Source organism: Ambystoma mexicanum, chromosome 6q (assembly GCF_040938575.1).
Source record: "Ambystoma mexicanum isolate Mex_15411 chromosome 6q, UKY_AmexF1_1, whole genome shotgun sequence".
Lineage (NCBI taxonomy): Eukaryota > Metazoa > Chordata > Amphibia > Caudata > Ambystomatidae > Ambystoma > Ambystoma mexicanum.
The window spans coordinates 1,549,162,926-1,549,188,034 of NC_090937.1; the positions used below are offsets into that span (position 1 = coordinate 1,549,162,926).

General features: G+C 45.3%; 1 protein-coding gene across 1 annotated transcript in view; it reads right to left on the bottom strand.

Moving 5' to 3' along the window:
* The window catches only part of GFRA4 (GDNF family receptor alpha 4), a 929,345-nt gene that overhangs the window by 153,438 nt on the left and 750,798 nt on the right, over positions 1-25,109 (bottom strand). The window contains exon 4 of the mRNA XM_069632254.1: positions 2,683-3,028. Within this exon, the coding sequence (XP_069488355.1) occupies positions 2,683-3,028 (346 nt within the window). The remainder of the gene's footprint in view (positions 1-2,682; positions 3,029-25,109) is intronic.

Sequence of the window (25,109 nt, forward strand, 5' to 3'; positions counted from 1 at the left end):
GGAGCTTTTTATTCAGTGACCAGGGAAGTCTGGCCATATGGAAGGGTCGACTTGGGGCCAGTTAATAAACCAGGTGCAAGAGCTGCTTAAGGGAAGAGGCGGAACATGGTTTATGGGTTTCAATTAGGTTCTCAGGAAGGTGACTAGGATGTGGGCCAGAGGCTATGTGGGCTGAAATAGCGCTTACAAAAAATTTGCATGAAAGGAGAAATACCAGGGATGCCAGCAAGTCTGGGAAGATGAGATGTTTAATGTTGTTCAAAGCAAACTTGTTTATTTCTCTTCCTCCTCATATTGGTGAAGTGTTCTTGTAAAAGCCACATTCATCACACCGGGGTTAGAGGTCACTGACCAGACGGAACTTGTAATAAATCCGGATTGTAGTAGGTGAATACATAATCATGGGATGATGTCATGATCAACTATGGAAAGATCCCAAAAGGGGTTGTACTTGTAAATATGATCTAATGTAAATATATGTTGAAGGGGATGGTGTTTAGGCGAATGTGTCCAATATGAGTGTGGGAATTTAGGGGGATTAGATTTCCTTATATAGGGTTAGCCAATCATATTTGGGTGGATGAATTTGTAACGAAATATGTGGAAGTGTGTTAAATGTTGCAACAATGTATATAACGTGTAACCTTTGTGTGGTTTGAGGAGAATCAGGTTGTTTCTGGCTATAAGGAGTCATCTATACCCTCCCAGCCGTCTGTATACAATGAACTTGCTTTACTGACAAACGTGCACCCTTCTCTTGAGAGGTGGACTTAGTTTGGGTAGAGAGACTTGAGGTTTGCCCCAGCAGCTATGTGGATGGATGAGGCAGAACTTTTTTTTATTTTTACTGTTTTGTAAATTCCTTATTTGGGAGGAGATGTTTGCTATCATTTGACCAAAGTTGGAATTCATTTGTTAATTTCCCCTGTTGGATGATCATAGTTTTAACTCCATGGGGCGTGTGTGATGAGGGTTGCATGACTCGATAAAGCAGGTATAGTTGGAATTCTGCCTACCGGGTTGGAATAGTGTTTAATGAAGGGGCAACAGCCTGGCACCCTAGTTTCTTGATAGGGTTTGGGTACTTGATTTCCATGGGCAGAAAGATGGTTGAGATGGTTTGTGAGCTCTCTTCCCAGTTGGATTCTTTCCAACGCTTTGCCTCCTGGATGGTCTTTTCCGAGTGTTCAGGTTTATCCTGACCAGATAGCCAACCTGTCTCAGTTTTAAAGAAGTACAAGCACCCTTCCTGGCATGCTAGACTGGAGAACATTAGCAGGGTTTGTTCCAAAGACTTGCTGCAGAGTGCTTCTGGCCATGTGTATTTTATACAGTAAGTAATATTACATAGGAAGAGATAATTCAACAAACCATCAAAGCACAACTCCATTTAGAATACTCTGTTACAAAGTATGCATTAAGTAAACAGACTCTTAGAGCCTGACTCACAAACATGTAGTAGCAAGTCAGAAGCTGTCCATGAGCATCTCAGACGTTCTCCTCCTTCCTGATACTGGATTCCCAAAACCCAAAACTGGAGATGTCGGGAGCATCTTTGAGATTCTCATGTAAAACTGTGATTTATAAAGTGTTCCTCAAGGTGTCTCATAGATGCTCCAGGGATCTCCAGATTTTCCCCAGACTTATGAATGATAAATATGCTATAAATTAGCAGGTCCAAATCTGAGATACTCATGTTGCATCTACTGATCTAGTTGATTGATTGATTGATTTATTTATTTATGTAGCGATTTGTACCTCCCATGGAAATCTTTTTGCATCACGCCCCTGTGGAATTGAATCCATGGGGTTTGCATCAAATGAATATCACCATCGGAGTAAACCTTTCATTCTCTGTGTGACCTTGGGCATGCAACCTTGTCTACCAGTGACTATGTTAAAGTGCTGGTAAAGTATCTTAACGCTGATGTAACGTATGCAACATTTGCAGTTGTTTTGGGGTGTTGCAGTATTTAGTATCCTAAGGTGCAGCAATGTGTGTAAAAAAGGCTTTGATCATTGCATAACATAACAGGTGTAGTTGTAAAGCGCACGTTCACCCCCAAAGGGGCATCTTGACGCTAATAACAGATGATTATTGTTACCCAACTTAATGGTACTCATTTTATCGACCTCGGAAGGGCTGAGTGGACTTCCTGGGATTTGAATCTGTGACTATGCGGTCAAACACAGGTCTCAGAAGTGGATGCATTAGTCCACTGAGCCACAGACCCGGCTATACACCTATATGTTCTAATTACAGCCCCTATAACCTGCAATACTGCATTGTGGTCACGTGTGAGCTACTTGTGGGCTATAGAAAAAGAGTATAGAAGCAGAAAGCGCAAACAGAATCCATTCCTTAACACCTAGGCCCACACCACCTCTCCTACCCAAATAACCTGAGACTTGGAATTGCCCGTCCCCCCTCCTCATTGTTAGTTTCCTACTTCCTTGTATTTATCCCTAGCAATTGCCTTCCCTCGTGGGTACTTCCCTCATATGACTTGTGAAGCACTCTGATGCTTCCTGAACCCAGGTCCACATGCAACAAATGCAGGAATAATAATAATGATAACAACAACAACAACAACAACAACAACAACAATAATAATAATAATAATAATAATAATAATAATAATAATAATAATAGTAATTCTTCACATTTGGAGAATAGATTACCTGCAGACATAGTTCTCTTTACAGGAATCCAGTGGGGCCAGGCAGTTTGGTCTTTCTTTTGCCTCGTAGGAACAGGCTGGGACAATGGTCTGCCTCCGTCGCTCGGCGCATGCCATATCGTCGCAGGGGCAAAACAACAGCTCGTGGGTGTACTGAAATGGAACACGGTCGAAGAACTTCCTCAGGGCCTTGTGGCACTTGGAGCGATTGCACATGTCGGCTCGTGCTTGTCGACGGATGCAAACTGAGACGTAGTACGTCCGTAGCTTCTGGCACGTCTCATCCATGTTGCAAGCCTTGGCGGCATCCAAGCAGCGGTTCACTTGGGTGACTTCGTTTTCAGAGCCTGCAAAAGTAGCACACCATGACATAAGAGTATGGACATAGAAGAAAGACTCTAATTGCAGCACTTTTTCACTCCAAAGATTCAAATAAATAGAATCAAATAAATACGATATAACCTCAGCACTATTCAAAATGTGTGTGTATAAGGGCACCCAAGAAGCATCGTACCACTCTACATATCTAAAAGCTACAAATACATAACAAAATGTTCTATACATTTGTGATCCTGTATACAATATAGAAAGTGTTTGAGTCAAGGAAGTGGGGTTCATATTAAAAGTTTAATCTGTAAGTGCATGTTGGTAGACATTTTTACAAGTATAGTGTTTTTAGTTGCTTTATGCCATTTGGTAGAATATAATGCGGGGTTAAACGCTTATTGCTGTGAACTGTGTTTGACCTGCAGATCGCAGGTTTGAATCCCGGCAAGACAAACTCAGTCTTTTATCCTTCCAAGGTCGATAAATGAGTACCAGTTTCGATTGGGTGATAATAATAATGCATGTAAATATGTCCTATGTAAAGTGCTTTAGATTAAAGCGCTATATAAAAAACCATAAAATTATGATTGTTTGTCCCTGCAGCACTTAAAAGATCTACTCCCAGCGTTCATTTTAGTGCTCTTGTGGGTACTCCAACTTAAGATCCGATGCAGCTCTTGAGACGCTAGCTGATATGTAATGGACTATGTAAGCTTGACAGTATTCCAAAAGGCCCTTGGTACCGAGCACAATACGTAATATGCACCCTACTGCAAATGGCACCAAGTGTTAGATGTTGATGAGCAACACTGGCCGTGTCCACGGTAGAGGGCTGAGGCAGTCACGCGCACTAAGTACTGCACTCCAAACATTATATGCTCGGGTTATTCCGCGTCATGAAAAGCAGCGCAACACCAAATGGATACTCACAGCATAGAATGCTGTGAGTGCATTCTCCATGAGGCAGGAGAGGTCTTGGGTTCCATGTCCTGATGAAAACAGCAGGAGAATCTCTGCCTGTGGTCCTCGGGCTGCCTGTGACATGATGTGATACACACAAATCTGGAGTGCACATTCCCCAGTGAACAATAGGGGGTGCCAGAGGACTGTGAATGGAAATGGCTTTACAGTGGCCACACAGAAACCAAATCTATCGACTATGCCAATTCATGTTAAGATATGAAGCAAAGGCATGATGAATTCTCTCTGCTGAGTTTGGCAAAAGTGCTGGCTTTCCCTTTTCTTCACTAGTTGTACCCACCCTTACAAAATATGTCAGTCTTTGTAAAGCAATGGACCAAGTGACATTCCAGTAAGTCGTTTTCTGTGCAATTATTTTCTCTGTATTCATATTACAACCCCTGTGCTGAATTTACAGTGTTCTCCACTGGGCTCGCTTATTTCCCTCCATTCTGAAGCCTTTAGATCCCCTAACGGTGAAGGCTCAGCGAAAGAAAACAAACCATCAATAACAATATACGTCTGCAGATACAAGTCATTACCAAAGGCTGGAAGAGTAAAATGAACAGAACATTTCAGCCAATACTGAAGTCAAGCCTATTTATCAGTACATGGTAGATATCGTTATTGACCTACTCTCAGCCAATCAGAACGTGTAAATTGCAGTCAATAACCGCTGGTATTGACTGCATTCTGAACATTCCATCTTCAGAAAGAGACAGAGAAACAACAATGCAATTCCTACGCAAGAGCTTTTTCAATGCAAACCTTTTTTCTGGCTGCAAAAACGCTATTTAACACACGAACGGGAAATATTTAAATTTTCTTATAGAGAAACTGTTTACTTTTCCATGACACCCAATGCATGCTCATCTTAAACATGCTCCAGTTCAAACACGATTCAATTAAAATACTTAACCTATGAAAACAACCATGTTATTTAAATACTGTAAAGTAATTTGTTAACTCAGTTCATAAAAAAATAAATTTTTTATTTCACCACCAAAATCCCAAAACAGTTATTGCTACTACCACTATGTACTAATAGCCTTATAGACTTTACTTGGGATAATGACCCTTCTCCAAAGTAATGCCCTCAGAGAATATCCCGTGATAATGACCCCTGCCTCAGTCTCTAAGGCTATAGTTGGGGGACGTATAGTATCAGTTGAGCTCAGGGCTTTAAGTGCGCTAGGGCCACCTGGGGCCGAGCCCTGGCAGGCTCCGAGATCTCGTTTTGTGGCAGGGCACTGCCGGGGCTCACTAGTCTCCCCTGGCAGCCCCGTCCACTACATGACAAGGATTTCTTCCTAAAGCCTGAAGCTCTCGCTCTCGCTAGAGCCCCAAATGGGAAAGCAGATTTAGGCAGAAACACAACGCGGTTGTGTTTGAAAATGCTGCGGCTTTTCTTTCTAAGTTTCTCAGGCTCAGAGGAGCCTGAGAAACTTAGAAAGAAAAACTGCAGCGTTTTCAAACACAATAACGCTGTATTTATGTTTGCGGTCGCTTCAAAAGCTACCGCAAACATAAATACAACGTTTTTAAAGCTGCGGTTTTCCGGGCACCTCCTTATAAAACTTAGAAAAAAAAACGCAGCTATGCTTATTTTAAAAAATAAATAAATAGCACTTACCGAGATGCAGCTGCAGCTTTTCTGCCTGTAGTCTCCGGTCCGCGTCCTCCGAGTCCCGGCACCAATGAAGGAAAAGCCACCCAGTGGAAGCTTTTGTTTACTACAGCTGGCTGGCTTTTCCTTCATTAGTGCCGCAAAAGCAAAAGCCAGCACAGGCGGGCATCCATTTCACAAAATGGATGTGCCCATGTGCTTGCTTTTGCAGATTTTGAGCTTGAATTGCTAAAAATTTTACATAGGGACTTCGAAAAAAAAATGCCAATCGTTTTTTTTTTAATATTGCCTATTTTTGAAATAAAACATTTTAGACAAACCATTCCTTTAAGTAGTGAAGCCAGGATCAGAGACTAGTCGGCATTTTAAGCACTCCATCACGTACAATTCTCAGGTCTAGTTAATAGGAAGGAATGCGTGTTCATGTTTGGCTTTCAAGAATGCTCTGTTTTAAAAAATGTACTTGAACACTACAGAAATCCTAATAAAACAGCTTGACACGTATATAGAACTGCTTATAGAAATATTGTAAGCAAAAAAAGTATAACTGTAACTTTCTCCCCCACTGCTTCCCCTTGAATTGAATGCAAGCTTACAAAATGACCTTTAGGTTTTGCAAATGCACTCTGTAGACGTAAAGGCACATACATAAAGATAGTGTGATAAGATTGCCTACTCATTGGTTAACCAAGGCATCCTGCTTATTGATATAAAGGGTGAAGAACATGTTAAGTACTGCATGAATGCAAATGCAAACCTTTCTTGTTGAGTGTCAAATAAGAACACATTATAACAATGAAAGGCAGACTTGAAATAAGGCACAGGCTTGGATATTTATTTATTGTTCGCTTGTATTTTATTGTATTTAATGTTTGCTTGTAAGGGGCTTATACAATAAGAATATACTGTTTCAAGGCGCCCACAGGGCTGGTTGGAAGGGAGAGTGGGAAGTGCATTACAATAATTACAACACAATATTTAAGGAGGAGAGGTGGAAGAGGGAAAGGGACAAACCTACTATGCCTTGTGAGTATTCAGAACGTGCAAGTGCAGATGGGAAGGGGGTGGGGCGGGTAAGTGCTGGGGAGTCTGAGCCCTTGGGTGAGACATGGAGTGTTGAGTGCTACACGGCCTGGGCCGAGGGAGGTGTAATAGGATATTTTACTGGAGCTTTATTTGCCCTTAATGAAATCACTGTGCATCTGGAAATGAAAAGCCCGGCACCCGACCTGCTTCTTACAAAGCTGCTGATTGGAGCAAATATTGTTATGGAGCTTCTCATTGGGTAGTACGCCGGAGGAGTTTGGAAAAACAGATTTCGGTAACCTGGAAGTCTTATGGCATGTAAGGTTGCTATGCCAACCAGATATTTTCAGTTCAGCCCTCTCTCTACTGTAACAATGCTTACAGCAATTTTTGTGGTGCAAGCGCCACAAACATTCACCAAAACCAAAAACCATGAAGGACTCTTTCTTCAGATATGTATATGTATTGCTGTCAATGCGTATGCTTATGACTGCTTGCTGCTTTAAGGATATTCCCAGTCCTACGTGCCATGTTAGTGAGCAGAATTCCTTCAGATAAAATTCATCACAAAGACTAGGCTATCCAGAGGTCTGCAACCTTTCGCTGTCCAAATGTTTTGGACTACAACTCCCATCGACCCTAGCCAGCACAGTCAATGGTGATTGATTATGGGAGTGGTAGTCCAAATCATCTGGAGAGCCACAGGTTGCAGACATCGATAACCTTGCTATGCTGATAACATCTAGGGACTTGAACAAACGGAACAGCTGTATTGACTTATCACCTTGAAATGCGTTCTGTAGCCTGTGCTCTTCTCCCAACATTGCAGCACCGTAGACTCATGTATGGAAAAACTGTGATTTAATCATAACCACTAGCAATCGCTCTAGACAGGGTTCCATTCCATTGTTTTGTTAGCCGGCTGAAGCATTATAGAAACGGAAAAGCAACAAGTTCTTGAATCCACTTCAAAGTATTCAGTGCAACCCAAACTGCTATGTTACATCCCTTCTACATGAGACCACTCATTGTTCCTTTGGACACTAGGCACAGCAATCATGAGGCCCACGCATGAGCATATCTGTACCACGTAAAACAAGGTTTCTATACTGAATGGTGAACAATGGAAACGCTTTTAGGTATCATAACCTCCTCTGGCAATGGCTCCAGGTAGCCTTACAGGCCACCATTGTGTAGGAGACTGCTGTGCCATTATAGAAGTCGAGAAATATATGCAAATCAGGTTTGATCCAAGCCCAAAGGGGCAGTCACCACAAACTGAAGAGTTAAATCTGTTCCACGTGAGACTACACGTAGCACCAGGCAGGATTCTGTCTCATTGGGCATCATCAGAGAGGCGAAGCTTCAGACTCAAGGCACCGCAAGGTCCGAGCCTATGTCTGGGCATAGCAGCTCCACTTAGGGTGGCACTGAAACAAAGAAGAGTAATGGACGGAGAAGCTTTGCGGTAATCAGAACCACTGGCAATTGATCTGGGCATCCTTACATTCTGTCATTCTTTAGCCTGTTTTACCATTATTAAAGGGGAATAAATATATGTCAATCAGCCTTGGTCCTACCACGTAGGGGTAGTCCGGTCCAAACTGCAGGCCAGAGTTGTTCTAGACACGACTGCAAGCAACTCAGACTTCGGATGGCATGGCAACTCAGAAGAGAGATAGATGGGAACGTTTTGAATTAATAATAACCACTGACATTCGTTCTGGGCATCTTTCTTATTCTACCCCAACTCCAAGCTGATTCGGTTCAAATTCTAAAAAGAATTACTTTATTTTTATCTATTAATTAATTCCACCCCCTTCCATACCCTGACCCATCAGGTGGCCAGCAATCTTCTACCTCTCTTAAAACACTCTGCAGACTGATAACAACACAAAAGTTCGAATGTTCTCAACCTTTCTATTCCAAACCCTGAAAGAAGAAACGATCCTGGTGCAGGAGAGCTTGGAAGAATATTCTCACCCTCATGCTTTGGCAAGAAGCACTGCCCTTTGGTTGAAGTAGCCATAGGCCGGCAGAGACCTATAGCATGTGACTGCCATACGTATATCATTGCTGGCACCAATGTATCTGTCTAACAGCATACTTGTGACTCCCAGGATTCACTGATGAGATCGGAGAACAGGTGAGACCGATCTATTGTGGAGGTTCTGCTGAGAGGATTTGAACAGCTGGATGGGGATTGTGGAACACACACATATGCAGGTCTCTGCTCCATCTTTGCTAACACTGAGCAAAAGCATGTGCAGATCAGACGTGGTCCTGCACCAAAGATGTTAGGAGAGCAGGTCTAAGAATTACTTAAGCCAACGGGGAGCAGCACCTGTGTGAGGAGATGCCACCTGGAAAGGGAGCAAAGCCCTGGCTACATTTCCGTCTCCAAAAAGGGTCATCTGCTAACCAGATTCCTCTTTTCGTCAACTTCATGCCAAAAGCATAGTGTTCCAGTGCCCTGCTGCATCCATAGCCTGATCTGCAGTGCCGGCTCTGTTCATGGGGCAGAGCAGGTTCAAAGGTCACAAGATGCCCACTCGACAGCTGCAGCAACAGCCAGGTCTCTGAGGCGCAGGGGTGGCATTTAAGATATGCCCCCTGTACCAAAGATACAATGATAATAAGTAACCCATGCTGGTGGACGGATACAACTATGCCTGAGTTTAGGCAAAGTGCATGGCACTATGTAGGATTATGGCCACCACAATCCAATGGACATCGCACATGTGTCAGCTCCTGGGAGTCAGCGCCTGGGAGTCAGCGCCTGGGAGTCAGCGCCTGGGAGTCAGCTCCTGGGAGTCAGCGCCTGGGAGTCAGCGCCTGGGAGTCAGCGCCTGGGAGTCAGCGCCTGGGAGTCAGCTCCGCTGTGGAAGGTGATGTGTATTCTTGTCAGACGAACTGATACTGCCAAATGGCAAATCTGAAATCCAGAGGACTAAACCTCTTCTTTGCTCCCTTTGTGGGGGCTGGTAACACCCTCCCCCCAGAGACAGTCCCCCAGCAGGCAGATGTCCTGGGCCCAGGCAACAAAGGAGAACATCCATTCAAAAGTCATAGCCTCACACTAGGGTGCTGCAACTCTGAAGGCCTTTGTTATTAGTGAGAAGGAAAGGGAGCAGGATTTAGGGTAGGGGGGAGTGCACTGGTCACTGGTAAGAGACTTCGACCATTTTGCTTTTCTCTCTCTCTCTTTCCCTTTCCTCTCCCCTCCACACCTCTGGAGCAAAGCACACCCTGCACCTTCCTCAGAGCCACACCCTGCTCCAAAGAGCAGATATGATAGGTTATTTATAACGTGCTTAATACCCAGAGGTGTCAAAGCGCGGACCTGGGGATCAAACCTGTGGTGCTCTGGGTCGTCTTGCTTCCAAGGCAAGCATGTTGCCCCTGAGCTATCCTCCCAATAGCAGTTCTGTGAAAATCGCTCCTGTACACCACTACGAGTTGTGCGCTTGAGACTGGCCACTACAGGGGTGCAGCCCCTCCAGATGTGCAGCCTAGAATCCTCCGTCTTTGCAGAAAATCTGGGATCACGTCGAGGCCACCAAAAATGTAGAAAAGCCCCGCAATGCTCACACCATAAAAAATACAACCATTAGTGAAAAAGAACCAGCACATCTCCCAAAAGGAGAACAAGGTTTATTCTCATAAAAACAAGTAGGCGATAGTAAAGAGCTCTGCTGCCACGGAGCCCTCTGGCAAAATCAGTGCACGCATTAGGTTTTAAAGGTAAAAAGCATCACAGCTGACGTACATCACATAGGTTACAAATCTACATAGCTGGTTGTTGCAACCCTATATATAGGTGTCCTGCTCCATAGGTGATGCCAGGCCATTGGTCCCAGCTTTGCCTGTCCTTCTTCTTCCATGTGGGATCCTTCTTAATATGTCATGAAGTGCAGGCCTCTTAATTGCCAATTATAAAAACTATTCAGCACAATGGCTCTCTTTGGCCTAATGTGCACCTGGTACTGCAGACAGGGGCTCAGAGGCTACTTTCGAGGTCACACTAACTCTAAATCCCTGCTTGATCCCAGGCGCATCAGCGCCATTCCAGTTCTTCCCACCCCGGGCTGAAATGTGTTACTTTCCCTCCCTGTCACCTCGTAGCAAAAATCAAAGGGACCCCAGGTGGGGTGATCTCTTTCTGCTATGATCTTTCTGATGGAGTAGCACACTAAGAGTTGTATGGTAAGTGGTCTCGGACTGACTGGTACACTGGAATGCTAGGGCCTTGAGACAGGGCCATCTGGGCACTATAACTTAAAGTTTGGACTGGTGAAGGTCGGAGGCTGGTGCCCTCCTTCTTGTGGGGTAGCTGTTCACAGGGTTCTCTAGGCCCCCACATGGCCGTGTAGGCTACATTCTTTCTGGGTCACACATGCTAATGATATGAGACAATGAGAGGTTTATCCTGCCTCGGCTGCAACCCGACCCTTCATTCACACACGCATCTCTATATTCCGTGCCCGGACCTAGTGTCTGGGTTACAATGCTGCGGCAGGCCTCAATTTCAAAATGGCTGCTATTTGCTAAGATGGCGTTTGATTCCTAGTGCAATCTACACCCACTTACCGTCTACCATACCATAATGCATCTTCTAACAACACCCACCACCCCCTATAACTTTCCCAAGCATCTACAACATACTCTTAGGCCTCTGTCGCATTTGAAACCTCTTGGGGGCCTGGGACTATTGTCCCCGCTTCCCAACTGGTGTGACATCAATAGGGCAAAGTCTACCCCATCAATTGGCTAACTATGGCAAGCTGGCTTTAGCCCAATCAGCTGAAGACTTTTTACTTTTAAAAGAGTAGTCTTCCAACCCTTGTTCAGATTCTCTCAGATCCTCTCTAATCCTCTTAAGTCTGCAGATTTTCTCTGAAAAACTCCATGGACTTCCTTTGAGAAATTGTACTTTCCAAATCCCTCAGCCGGAGGTGAAGAAGGGGCCCTCCAAGGCAGAAGGAAGATCTGTTCCCTACCCACTCCTAGGGCACATTGGGTGTGACCTCTGCTTTGGACCAGGCCCAACCACTCTGCACCAGAATCTCTTGAATCTCGGAGAGCAGACCCCGAAAGGAATGTTCCTGCCCTCGAGTACCCCAGAAAGGGCCTCATAAGAACCAGATGGCCATACCAGCCAAAGCTCCCTTTTCTACCACAATGAACTGCTCGCTCGGTGTTCACAGCATCTTGGATGAGAAGGAAGGTTCTGGCACTAGCTCTTGCTCCTCCACCAAACAAAACTGTTGCTTGCACTTCAAATCTGCTTGACGCTGCATCATGCCATAGCCGACTCTGACCAGTGGTTACAACAACGGCTCGACCCAGCTAGCCCTTTAATAGCCGCCTTTTTGGACTTCACATCGACACACACACAATCACCGCTTTGACGACTGCCGCCTATGACTCCACCCGCTGAAGGATCACTCATCCCCCCTTCCCGGCGTCTAAACCCCAATATGGCCTGGTCAACTTTGAAGCGATCCTGGGATTGCCTTGATCTACATCTTTGACAGCAGACTTTTGACCACACAGAGCGACCGGTTTTGCCCCTATTTCACGCGTGCTTGTTGCTTGGGGCTACATGATTCAATGTACCCGAACTGAGGTTGATCCGTTTGCATCTACGTTCAACACCGGGTCTGACTCTGTCAGCCCACCAAGAACTGAATCCAGGTATTGTTGACACTGAACTGCCTCCTCAGTCCACAAGGGCCCTAGAGAATATTTAGGTCACAATTCCCTTTTTTCTACAACACATCGTTTTCGTGGATATCGATTTACCTACCACCCTGAGAACTACGCTCAGAATGCTGCTTTCCTCAGTCTGTTGTATCTTCTTTTTTCTTCCTTTGGGGTAGGTTTTTATACAGTATTTCTATTAGTTCTATTTACAGATAGTGTGTTCGATTAAAGTATACATATCTTTATAGAACTTTCATTGGACGGTTTTACTGTGTTGTTTCAGTCAGTAATGGTTCACTTTCACACCCCTCTTAAGGGCATAGACTTCCTTCGTCCCATGCTACCACAAAATGCAAAGGTGTTATATCTCTTAACTGCCCTTGTTTTACCTTTATGATTGCGTTGGGTTTTGGTTTGTAGAAGTGTGAGGGCTGATGGGCTATTTTACCCATACTCATCCTCATACTCCTGCTGAGCAGAACCCAATTCATCACACCCTGTCCCAGGCTTTTACCAGAGGTGATATTAGCATATGGCTGTATTTAACGATACAATAGAAGGCGGAGCCATATTACCTTTCACTTTGCAACATGTGGTCATGCTTATTTCCTTTTGCCTCTGACCTTGCAACCTATGGAAAGGCTCGCCATAGAATGACTCATAAGATTCTTATAAGTAACCTATAAGAACTTAATAATCTAGTGAGATTTCGGGAACAATAATATGACTTGTATGAGAATTTATCTGACACCAAAATATTTATTGTATTTTTAATATATCTTATACGTTTGAAATGGAATTAAGTAAGATCTCATAAGATTCTGGTAAGATCCTTATGAGAACCCCAATAGGAAATGGTGGCCTGCTGGATATTACACTGGTGAGGTTAGGATTTACTTGACATGTTTAGAGACTTTCCACCCAAGAGACAACCATATTCCTTAATTTCAGAGTTGACAGTAGACGCCAAAAGGCCATTCAAGATGGTGGTCTTGCCAGATTGCAGCCCTTAGCGGCGTGAGGTATGCGTCACTTACGGACACCTTTACAGCGCTGAGCGAGACTGATTCCCCTCCCCCCGGTGGTGACACTCTCAGTCTAAAGTGGCAGCCATGCTTGTCTCAATATTTTGAAAGTAACCCCTTTCCTTGTGTTGGGCAATCATTTTACCAATCCCTATTATCCGAAAACAAAGCGACAGTAAATTCACTACACCAGGCATTTGCTTGAAAATCCAGATGGCCAGCACTTTGTCTCTGAGATTACTTCTTCATTCTTAGGAAACCTTTGCCCTGGGAGTTGGCATATTTACTACCTTTCTGTGATCCCTTTAATTGACCGTTCCTCAACTAAATTATAAATGCAGAACCACAAGTACCATAACACAATATGAAGTGAGCCTTAAAGCCAGAATCATCAGATTATTTCAGATCACACATGAGAAAAAAAGACCTCTCTGTACAGCGCCCTCTAGTTTTCACACCACAGGAGTCATTGTTTTAGACAAGTTAGTCTTCACCTGAATAACATGTTCAAGCATACATACATTTTAACACATTTTTTTCATGTCAACATGGAGACACATCACAGACTAGCGAGCTTTGTTAAATAAGTATGTTTATTCAAAGTTTATTTGGTCATAAACGTTTTAGATCAAAGTTTATTTGGTCATAAACGTTTTAGAATTATGGCTGACTACTTGGCCAAAGCTTCTTGTCCAAAGCTTCGACAAAAGTTTCTTCGCTTCCGATTGAATCTCTTGCCAACCCTAGATGTTTTGGCGAGCAGGAAGCAAATTCCAAATGCTGAAAATCAATGTCGGTTTTGTAAAAATCCTGCACAAAGAGAAACATTGGAACATTGCTTAATAGATTGTCCATTATTATCTATTATCCGAAAGAAGTGCTTCAAAAATGTCTTTGCGAATCAAAATGTGTATATCAAGAAAAACATGTGGCATTGTATCTTTACAACTACCTCTCTTTCAGTAAAGATAGCCACCGTACAATTTCTGGAGGCCATTTTTCCTGATTCGCACTAATGCTGCACTCTGCTTTTTAATAGCATTGTTCGTTACTTCTTTGCTTGGCCCTTGAACGGATTCTTTTTGGAGGTAAAATGATTTGCATTGAATTTTCATGTTATTTTTATCTGCTTTGATGTGTGGTCATGACATTCATGTAAAGATTATGTAAGATGATTTTATTTTATTTTTCTAAAGAGATTGTATTGTATTTCATTGTTTCGTACTTGTAAAATTTGAAAGGTTGATTTTATCAACCAAAGAAATAAAAAAAATTTAAAAAAAATAATAATAAAATAAGTATGTCTATGCGGTGCAAGTGTTTTGATTTTGGGTGGGCCTTGCCAACTCAGTCCCTACCCTGTCTACGCCTCTGAGTGTTTACCCTGGAGAGATTGAGGGCCCTTCGCTGTGTCTTGATAGAGAAAGGGACCATTGCAGCCGATGCAATCACGGTATTTCACCTGAATTCGTCACTGATCAACATGATACATCCGGTTTGTTCACAGTGAAGAAGCCGCCCGGAAACGCGAAAGTGATGACAGATGGAGAAAGAAGTTAAGGAGGGGGGCTGGGGTACGTTGTGTGTGTGTTGTTGTATGTCTGTATGTCTGTATGTTCGTGTGAACATAATTGTGGGAAGAAGTGCAGGGAGGGGAGAGAACGGGACGGAGAGCGACAGAGAATGGGACGGGGAACGGGCCATGGGTGTTTCCGCTGCGAACTCAGGGTAAATAGTGGGGGGGAGGGGGTTTGGCAGACGACAGGGTCTGCAGAGGTGTGTCCCGCGTAGGAGATTAGTGGGGAGAGGGGGACATAGAAAATATTATTTCCCCGCAGCTCCATGATCGGCCTTGGTGAACCGGGATTCAAATAGGCCTGTGGAGAAACAACGTACAAGTGAAACGGACAAGTCCCAACCTCCTTTTCGTACTTGTGTACGCCCAAGCTTCCAAATAAAAGAGAAATGTGCTACTTAAACCCTGATCAGGGGTAGTCGGTGAATGGCCAGTGAACATTACATTCAAATATGTATTGTCCAACCCCCTAGATCAGCGCCCGCAGCAAAAAAAGAAATCACCTCTTAGGAAACCACAGAGGTATAAATAAGCTTGTTATTTGCACTTTAACACAACACCCTTTCCTGTGTTTTCATGGATGCGGACGCGTATCATAGAGTGCAATAAAGTGCCACCTCTGGGCTGCTTCCTTTGCCTTTCATCTTGGGACTGTCATAGCATTTTAGATAGTGGTTTAAGCGTGGTGTGGCATAGTTTGCTATGGTTACGGCGACTGAAGCGATCACATGCTGCTTGGGTATGTCTACATGCAAGGACCAGACCTTATATGAAGATGAGCCGGAAATGCTTTGATTACTTGCCTGTAATGTTCATAATACAGATTCGCACCCGGGGAAGAGCCATTGACCAATCAGGTGGCTGGAACAGTGGGCGAGAATATACATTCTCTGCCCGCTGTTCTTGCCACCCGAGAATCTTACCCAGGTGGCACCATTTTTATTTGGCAAGGCAACAGGGAGCCTGTCTCTTTTTATATCTTACTTTTATTTTATCACCTGATCTACATTTTGGCCTCCCCACTCCCATACCCGCCCAACCAAAAAAAACTCATCCCAAACCCTCTCCCTCACTCTCTCCCCACTTACCTGCGGGAACCAGAGCTTTGAGCTCCAGTCCGCCGAACCTCCTGCTCTGGCCACCACAGAAATGGAAAAGGACTTACACCCGTTTCCCTTTGCCGGCAGCCATCTTTGTTTCTTTTTTCTTTTTTTTCTTCAGAGATTGGCATTGCTTGCGGAGCAAATCTCTGGGAATTAAAAGAAAGCCATTTGCACCCCCACATAGCTGTCATGTCAGTGGGAGGACAGGCATGGCAAGTAATGACCCACAGCACGAACTGAGGCCCTCGCTTCACTTGGGCCTACCATGGGTCAGGCTGGCGGCCCGTTACAGCCATGTCCACCTTCCCAATGGGGCATGAAAGCCATATTCTTCTATCCTCTTCCCAGTTCTTTAACTCACGGGATGTTTTCTCTTCGAACTCCGTCAGCTTGGCTGAAAACAAAAAGGGGGATTGTGGGTATGCTCATTAATTTTGCCTTTTAAACCGAAACTATTGCATTGCAGTACATATTGGAGGGAGCTTGGATGTGAGGAGGGACAGAGAGTTTGTGAATGCTGTTTGGCATTTTAAACAAATATTGACTGCCCAGGAATATGCTAATACCTATAGCCATTCCTACACTCTACCTTCCCCTCCCCACAAAAGCACACCCTCCTGGGATCTCTCTGAGCTAGCTCTATCATGCAGTAACATGAGACTGTGTGCTGTATAGTTCCCTGGGATAATACAAACTTCTTGTTCTAGTAATCATGCAGCCATTTCATTTATAAGCAATATGCGTGTCCTCCCATCTGTTTCTTGCACTGAAGTATTTTTTGGCTTTTGTTTAGGAGCTAGAGTTTAGGCATTTGTCAGGCACCAACATTGTATCCCCATATACGCACATGATTTTCAAATGGTTGCTATTTTATGGTCAGTTGATACCATTAAGGCAGTGCCTGGCAAATGATTGACCTGTGCTTGTTTTCCTTCTGGGAATTTTCTGGAGGCAACAGAGTGAACCTGCTGATAGGTGCACTCGCCTCATATATGGAAGAGGTAGGGAAAGTCAGAGTAATGAAGATACCTGTCAGCAAATGAGTCTTTCAAATGGATGGTTACACATACTTACCAGTGGTCGAAGTGTAAGAAAAGAAGTAGTGGAACTATGTTCCCTGCCAGCCTCCCCAGCCCCTCACAACCCCCATTGCGCTCCCCCCTCCCACACACAATACAAACGCCTGCTGTTTAAGGGAATGTTCAATGAGGTGCACTGAAAGTGCAAGTTTCAACTTCCTCCTACACTGTTATTTTAAAACGAAACAGTTCCAGAACGGTTTCTTTTTCAAATAAAAGTATAGGAGCTGTAAAACTTAATTAAAAAAGGTAGAGGAGCACCGCTCCCAACCGCTCCCGCTCACTTCGACCACTGATACTTACCGATATACACAATTGAACAGAAACAAAGTATGTTACATTTTCAAAGCTTTCAATAAGTTTCCTTTTCATTGCCAGAAGAACAGCTTCCTCATTTAATATATATATATATATATATATATATATATATATATATATATATATATATATATATATATATATATATATAGAACAATGATAGTTTTCTCACAAACAGCATCAGCTAACCCCACACCAGTCATGTGTGGCGTCCCACAAGTCTCCTGTTTGTCTCCCACCCTTTATAATGTATTTACAAAGCTTTTGTTCGATGACCTTGAGTATCTGGGTGTCACCTACACTAACTATGCAGGTGACACTCAGATACTCATACCACTCACCGGGGACTATGACACTGACACTAAATTGCTTAACGAGATCTACAGTATCATCCAAGCATGGATGGATAAACATGGACTCTGTCTCAATGACGAGAAGACATAGCTCCTCCTCCTAGGATCAAAACTCAAACTAAACAAACATAGCAAGCAGTTTGACCCTTTCATCATTGATGGTAACCTCATCAAGGTATCCAAAGAGGTGAAAACTCTTGGCAAATACATTGACTCCTAATTAAACCTAACAAGACTGGTCAATGCATCAGCCTCATCCACAGCTTATGCCTGCAAGCTTATTACTGCTTGCAGACCTTTTCTCTCTACACCCAATTGCATTACCATAGCTAGAGCATTAGTACTCTCCAAGCTAGATTACTGTAACACCAGCCACAAGAATTTGATAAAAATGCAAGTTCTACAAAACAATGCCATCAGGGCAGCTCTGAATATTCCCAGATACTATCACATTTTGGAGGCTAGACGTAACCTGAACTGGCTTTCAATTAAGCAAAGGATTGCCTACAAAACCCTCTCTCTGTCCCACAAATGTCTGACCGAACTTGTCCCTACATACCTGACAAAAAACATTATACGCAACACCTCTGACCGCCCTATGAGATCGGCTCAGACACACTGCCTCAAAGTCGAAAAGCTTCAAACTGCAAAATGCAGGACAGAACAGTTTCCCAGTACTCGGAGCCAAGTTATGGAACTCATTATCCCTCTCCCTAAGATCTGAACCAGTCTTCCTTCCATTTAGAAGAAACGCTAAAACCTGGCTCTCTGCGCAGGAACCTTAGCTCACCCTCCGTTGGGCCTGCAACCTTTGTAATTACTAGCATATTTGTTCTACTCTTGTAAATTTATAATCACATGTATAAGTGCTGCATATCCTAGACTATGCATTTGCATATTTCTGTAAAAACAATATGGCCATTTTCATTACTGTAACCTGTATTCTTGCACGTGTAATCTGTATTTGTTGTATATTTCACTGTAGCATCTAAATGTACTCTGTATTTTTTTCCTCACTTATGGTACCACTGTACCTCTGTAACCTTCCCTGTAAGAAATGCGCCCAGATGCCCTTTGGCTTGGAGCACTATACAAATAAACAAACTAAACTAATATATATATGTATATATATATTTAACAAATACTGGCAACAGAAAGCGGTCTACAATTGAAAAATGAAATTCATCAACAAACTAAGTGGTTCCTGTAAGCAAACTGTGCGGAGCACTTTTGTCAAATGGTGCCTTTTAAAGCAGACTGTAGCCTACTGAAAACTACAAACTTGCACAGCGCAAAAAAGGCGTTAAAATGGTTCCATGTGTTATTATCGCTGCAGAAATATCGCCATACAAAATGATCACCATATTTTAGAGGCGATATTAAGCCATGGAACCTACGGGGGACATCCCCGCAAACCCCATAATTTTTTTAATGGAGCGTGGGACACTCCCAATAGCCCCATAAATTATTCCCACTAATAATATCGCCTATGGCCTTATCCCACGACCATATATATGGCTATATTATTGGTGGGGATAATATTACCTGATACCGTTAAAATGACCAACATTGTCCCTAAAGACAAGCTCACACTGGCCTGTTGAGTCGGCTCAGTAGATATTGCTCTACTGCCGAAAGAGCCAATCCCAGCCTGTTGGCACACAGGGTGAATGCCCTTTGAACCAAGATCATGGCCCTCTAATCTTAGAAATGGATAAAAAGCCGATGCATGGCTGCGGCATCACTGCTCGTTTCAGATATATGTCAAGTAGTCTAAGGACAGGAAGAGTCGTGTGTTACTGAAAGGTCTTGTTTTGGGGTCTGAGAGATTGTGCACAAGGTCTCCAATGATCCTTCAAGCTGAAAACCAGAATGCAAAATGTGTAGTGAGAAAAGAAACAGAAATCTGAGTTTCTAGGAATGAAACCTGGTTTTTTCATCAAAAGCTTCTCTTCAAACATGGATGGGGGGGGCTTTAGAATTGCACGAAAGTGATTCCAAGCAAGACAGAAAACCAGATGTTCACCAGGTCGAGCAATTATTCTTCGTGCTTTGTGAAACCTGCTGAAGCCCTAACAGTCTGATATGACCACTTGTGTGCCTTTATTTTTTAATAAATATTTAATTATTTTATCACTGGTAAGGAAAAACAAAGTTACAGCCTATGGGCCTCATTACAAGTTTGAAGGGTGGTAAATCTAGGGTGACCTCACGTCCCAGTTTTGCCGGGACTGGGAACTCTGTCCCCCTGTCCCGAGAGCATTTATGTTTTTAAAACCCTGTCCTGGTTTTGGGCAAGGGGAGAGTGACAGTCCTGTGTTTTTTTAATCATAATCAATAATAAACTATATTAGATGATGTTGTCATTTTAGGATGGGTTCGAACCCCGAACGTTCCAGGTACAAGCCTTATGCATTAACTGCTTGCACCACAGAGACAATTTGAGAGGAAAGTACATAGCAAGCTATGTAATGTCAAACAGAGGGAAAGCACCTATATTATTTATATTTTCATGTTATTTAGTATGTTATAGTTGAGATGCTCAACATTTTAACACTAAATACCAATAACAGTTAAGTTCATTGTACAAATATACCATTAACATACATAATTCAATCAGTATAATTCTTGTTATTTACGTACGTTTATCAACACTCAAAGCTGCACAATTTGTATGCATATACTGTGGGAGTGGGGGTGGGGGGAAGTCCGGATAGTGGTTTAAGGGGGGTGGTCCTTCTTTTATGTTGTTGGCTGTCCTGTTTTCTTTCCTGAAAATCTGGTCACCCTAGGGAAGTCTGCTACCACCACTTTTAATGGGTCCATGTCTTTGCAAAACAGCATATACCAAGCTGCATTTACTGCGCAGGTCGCTATTGCGGAAACACATGCCGTGCCAGGCTTGCTCGATGAACCCAGCCTGCGGCCTCCTTTATGTATGAAGGGGTCCCCACCTACACCTCACCACCCCACCCCAACCCTTCTCTGGCCTCTTGGTTCGAAAGGGGTTCCTCCTCTTCACCTCCCGCTGTTGTTTCCCCCGCCACCCTTCACTTACCTCGCCGGTCAGCACCGTTCTTCACGGCTCCCCGCCTTGGCTCTACCCATGCGCCACGGACTTCACAACCCTTCCCTACCCGCTACACGCCCCTTCCCGCCCACTCTCAGACCCTTTTATGTGTGGCCCGACTTGGACCATTGCGGCACCATCATTAGCCGCATAGGGAAAGACCTGCATCGCAAGTTTGGCACGGTAAGTGCCTGCACTGCTAATAACAGCGCGGCAAAGACACGTCACCATTTACATGAGCTGCCACATTCTAAGATTCAAGGTAAAATGGAGGCGTCCCCTCCAGATCATATGTTGAGGTGTGTCTTCCACTGAAGGCATTACTGTGGGCAGGATTATTGCCACTGTAATACCTCCTAAATCCCCACGGAGGCCTATATGAACTACATCGTCATCCTGACACTTTTAAGAGGGCTGGTTGCACCTGATTACAAGTGGCAGTAACAGCAATTGGCATTGGCGGTAATTCTTCTGAGGTTACTGGCACATTTGTAATGCAGCCAGCACTAAAATCACGGACCGTGGAAAGGGATGAGAGTGAAGAATGGAAGGGAACATCTGGGGGCTTTGGAGACCCGTTCAGAGTGGTCTGGGAAACGCAGATCACATGACGATTAGCAGATCAATCGAAAAAGGACGATTGCTCTCCATTGTAAAAGAGCTCTTTTCTGTGGTGTTCAGACCACCATGGTCCTCCTGCTATGTACACCCGCTGGTTGCATGTGTCAGGGCTCTCAGAAGCGTAAGTGCGTCCCTGGCCTTGTTCCTCTCATATGATATGATAGGTTATTTATAACGCGCTTAACACACAGAGGTTTTTCTAAGCGCGGACCCACAGATCGCACCTGTGTGGTTCCATGCCGTCTTGCTTCCGAGGCAAGCAAGTTGCAGCTGAGCTATCCTCGCGAGACAAACTTGTCTGCTGCCCCCTACGGTACTGTGAGTAGATCCAGGCTCAGTGTGCTTCCTATTCTCATATTACACTCCCAGTCACCTTCTCCCAGAATGATTTTATTTTGTCGAACAACCAAAATGGGTGAGCTACAGCGAATAAACAGTCCGGGGAGCTGTTTGCTTCTGAGAGGCCAAGATTGTGTTTCCTCTCAGGAGTCCAAAACAATCTAAATAGGGACCGTTTTTGCATCCATAAGCCTCTAAAACATTTGCTGATGTTTCCCAGATTGTATAACAAATATTTAGTAACCCTAAAGATCAATAACCTTCACTTTACTTCTAAAATTCCTAGATAAGAATGTATTATTTATTTATTTGTTTTATTTATTGGACGCTTGTATGGTGTCCATACACATGTGTTTCCAGGCACCACAAGACAAGGAGGAGGGTGGAGCATGGGATATCATAAAAAAACAACAACAAGAACAAAGAAACGGTCATATTGGCCCGGTGACAATCCTAACATGCAAGACAAGGTGATAAGTGCAAGGGAAAGAGAGGGGACGGGAGGAAAAGTGCAGTGGACTGGGTTGGGATAGTCCAGGAAAGGGAGCCAGAGGGAAAGCGCTGGCAAAGGATGCTGGGAGGGACTGGCAGGGGGGTGCTCTGGTCCCTGTATGACTCTGAAGGAACCAGGCCCCAGTCGCTGTGGCAGGTGGTGAGTTTAGCGCGGGAGAGGGAAGGAAGAGGAGAAAAGGAAGGTCTTGAGAAGTTTCCGGAACTTAAGAAGATCCGTCTCAGTTGTAAGGGGGAAGGAAGGCTGTTCCAGAGGGAGGCGCCAGCTGAGGAGAGTGATCTACCTCCCACTCTCTGCTTGGAGATACGTTTGACCTGCAGAGAGTTGGTGCCAGAAGACCGAAGAACTCTCGCAGGGAGGTATTTAGAGAGGGAAAGCTGGATTTAGAGAGGTCCCAGGTCCCAGACAGCCTAGTGGATGATGCAAAGGGTTTTGAATTTATTCCTTTTAGTTTTTAATTAATGTATGCCAGTGCTTCATGCACTAATGTATGCCAGTGCTACCTGCGCCTTAAATCCAGTCTGTTGGAACCCCATGAAGTAATTGGCCCACATAGTGGACATTCACACAGTGAGATATTGCAATGCTTGTTATCTAAAGGGGCCATTTGAAACTTTAAAACATTTATCCATGGAATGGTAGGCACAATTAGGGGCCGATTCATGGAACAAACGTGCGCCGAAAATCTACGCGCAAGCAGGCGCAAGCGGAAAAAAAGAGGCGTGCGATTCATGGAAGTCCCTGCGCGTGTCTTCCTCGGGATGTGCGCCAAACCCGTGCATGGCGCACACGTCACTGCAACATCCCGAAAGACATGCGCGACGCGCACAGTGAAAGCGCACAACCTCTGCGCATACACTAGAAAGTGGGCGGAACACGGGGCGTAACGCGCAGAATGGGGAACAACTTGCGAAAACAAGGGCGTAACTGGGGATGTACTGCAGGGAAGCAGAGGGAACGCCCACACGCACCCGAACCACACGTATTCATGGAACCGAATAGGGCAAAGCCACGCACAGCGAAAGACACGCACAAGCCGATACACGTCCGCCACACGAAGGCAGGCGGTAGCGTCCCTGCGCATTACAAAAGTGGCAACATACAGCAATAGTGCCTGTGCGGGGTTGCGCGGGAAGTTACACACGCGATTGAGCGGGGTACGTGTATTTCAGGGGTTCGCGTTCTCACGTGATCGGGCCTGGGGGAGCGGGCTACGTGTATTTCAGGGGTTCGCGTGAAGTGTCTCACGCGATCGGGCCTGGGGGAGAGGGCTACGTGTATTTCAGGGGTTCGCGTGAAGTTTCTCACGCGATCGGGCCTGGGGGAGCGGGCTATGTGTATTTCAGGGGTTCGCGTGAAGTTTCTCACGCGATCGGGCCTGGGGGGGGCTACGTGTATTTCAGGGGTTCGCGTGAAGTTTTACACGCGAATAGCCTGGGCGCGTGTATTTCAGGGATGCGCGGGAAGTTTTACACGCGAATAGCCTGGGCGCGTGTATTTCAGGGGTGCGCGGGAAGTTTTACACGCGAATAGCCTGGGCGCGTGTATTTCAGGGGTTCGTGTGAAGTTTTACACGCGAATAGCCTGGGCGCGTGTATTTCAGGGGTGCGCGGGAAGTTTTACACGCGAATAGCCTGGGCGCGTGTATTTCAGGGGTTCGCGTGAAGTTTTACACGCGAATAGCCTGGGCGCGTGTATTTCAGGGGTGCGCGGGAAGTTTTACACGCGAATAGCCTGGGCGCGTGTATTTCAGGGGTGCGCGGGAAGTTTTACACGCAAATAGCCTGGGCGCGTGTATTTCAGGGGTGCGCGGGAAGTTTTACACGCGAATAGCCTGGGCGCGTGTATTTCAGGGGTGCGCGGGAAGTTTTACACGCGAACTGGGGTGCGCGGGAAGTTTTACACGCGAATAGCCTGGGGGAGCGGGGTACCACTCACCGTCTGCCTTGCGTGTAGTAGAACGCGTAGCCAACACCCGCTGTGAAGTAATAGCGTGTGAACCCCAACGGATAGAAAACACACGCACCGCGCGAAAAGCACGTACAGAACATAAAGGCACGCGGGATCTCCAAGCCCTGCCAGGGCAACGCCCGTGCGCAAAACATCACAGACGCGCTTACGCTGTAAGGGCCTTTGGTCCAATGAAATCGCGTACGCGTGCTGACGCGCTTACGCGCTAAGGGCCTTTCCTCGAATTACACGCTGACGTGCAGATTTTTCACGTGCCAAATCACTCCGTATCAAGCTGGCCGCGTGAAAACACACGGAAGACCACGCTCCTGCCCAGAAGGCCGAATCACTGCCCCCCAGTGCCCCGAGCAGCCTCCCACGTGCCATCTGCTGCTGCCTGCCTGCCTGCCTGCCTGCTGCCACCGTGCCCTGCCATTTGGTGCCTGCACATCAGCCATCTGCAGGGGTCCAGTTGCTGTGTCCACCCCTGCTGGTACAGAAGACTCCCGACTCGAATAACATCGCTCCACAGCCCAGCCCCAGGACCCAGTTGCCCACCCACTCCTGCCCCTGGGGTTGCCATGTCGGGCACATCCACATCTGACCCCAGTGGCAACCCCCGGCCAGAGGGGCAGAGGGGCACCAGCTTCACTGCCACCGAAGTTGGTGTCCTGGTGGAGCAAGTCCTGGGGCAGTATGATGCCCTCTTCGGATCGTCCCGCGCCAACAGGGAAGGACGGGATAGGATCTGGGCCGACTGTGTGGTTGCCATCAACGCGGAGGGGGTGGCAACCCGCACCATCCTGAAGGTCAAGAAGCGCTGGGAGGACTTGAGGT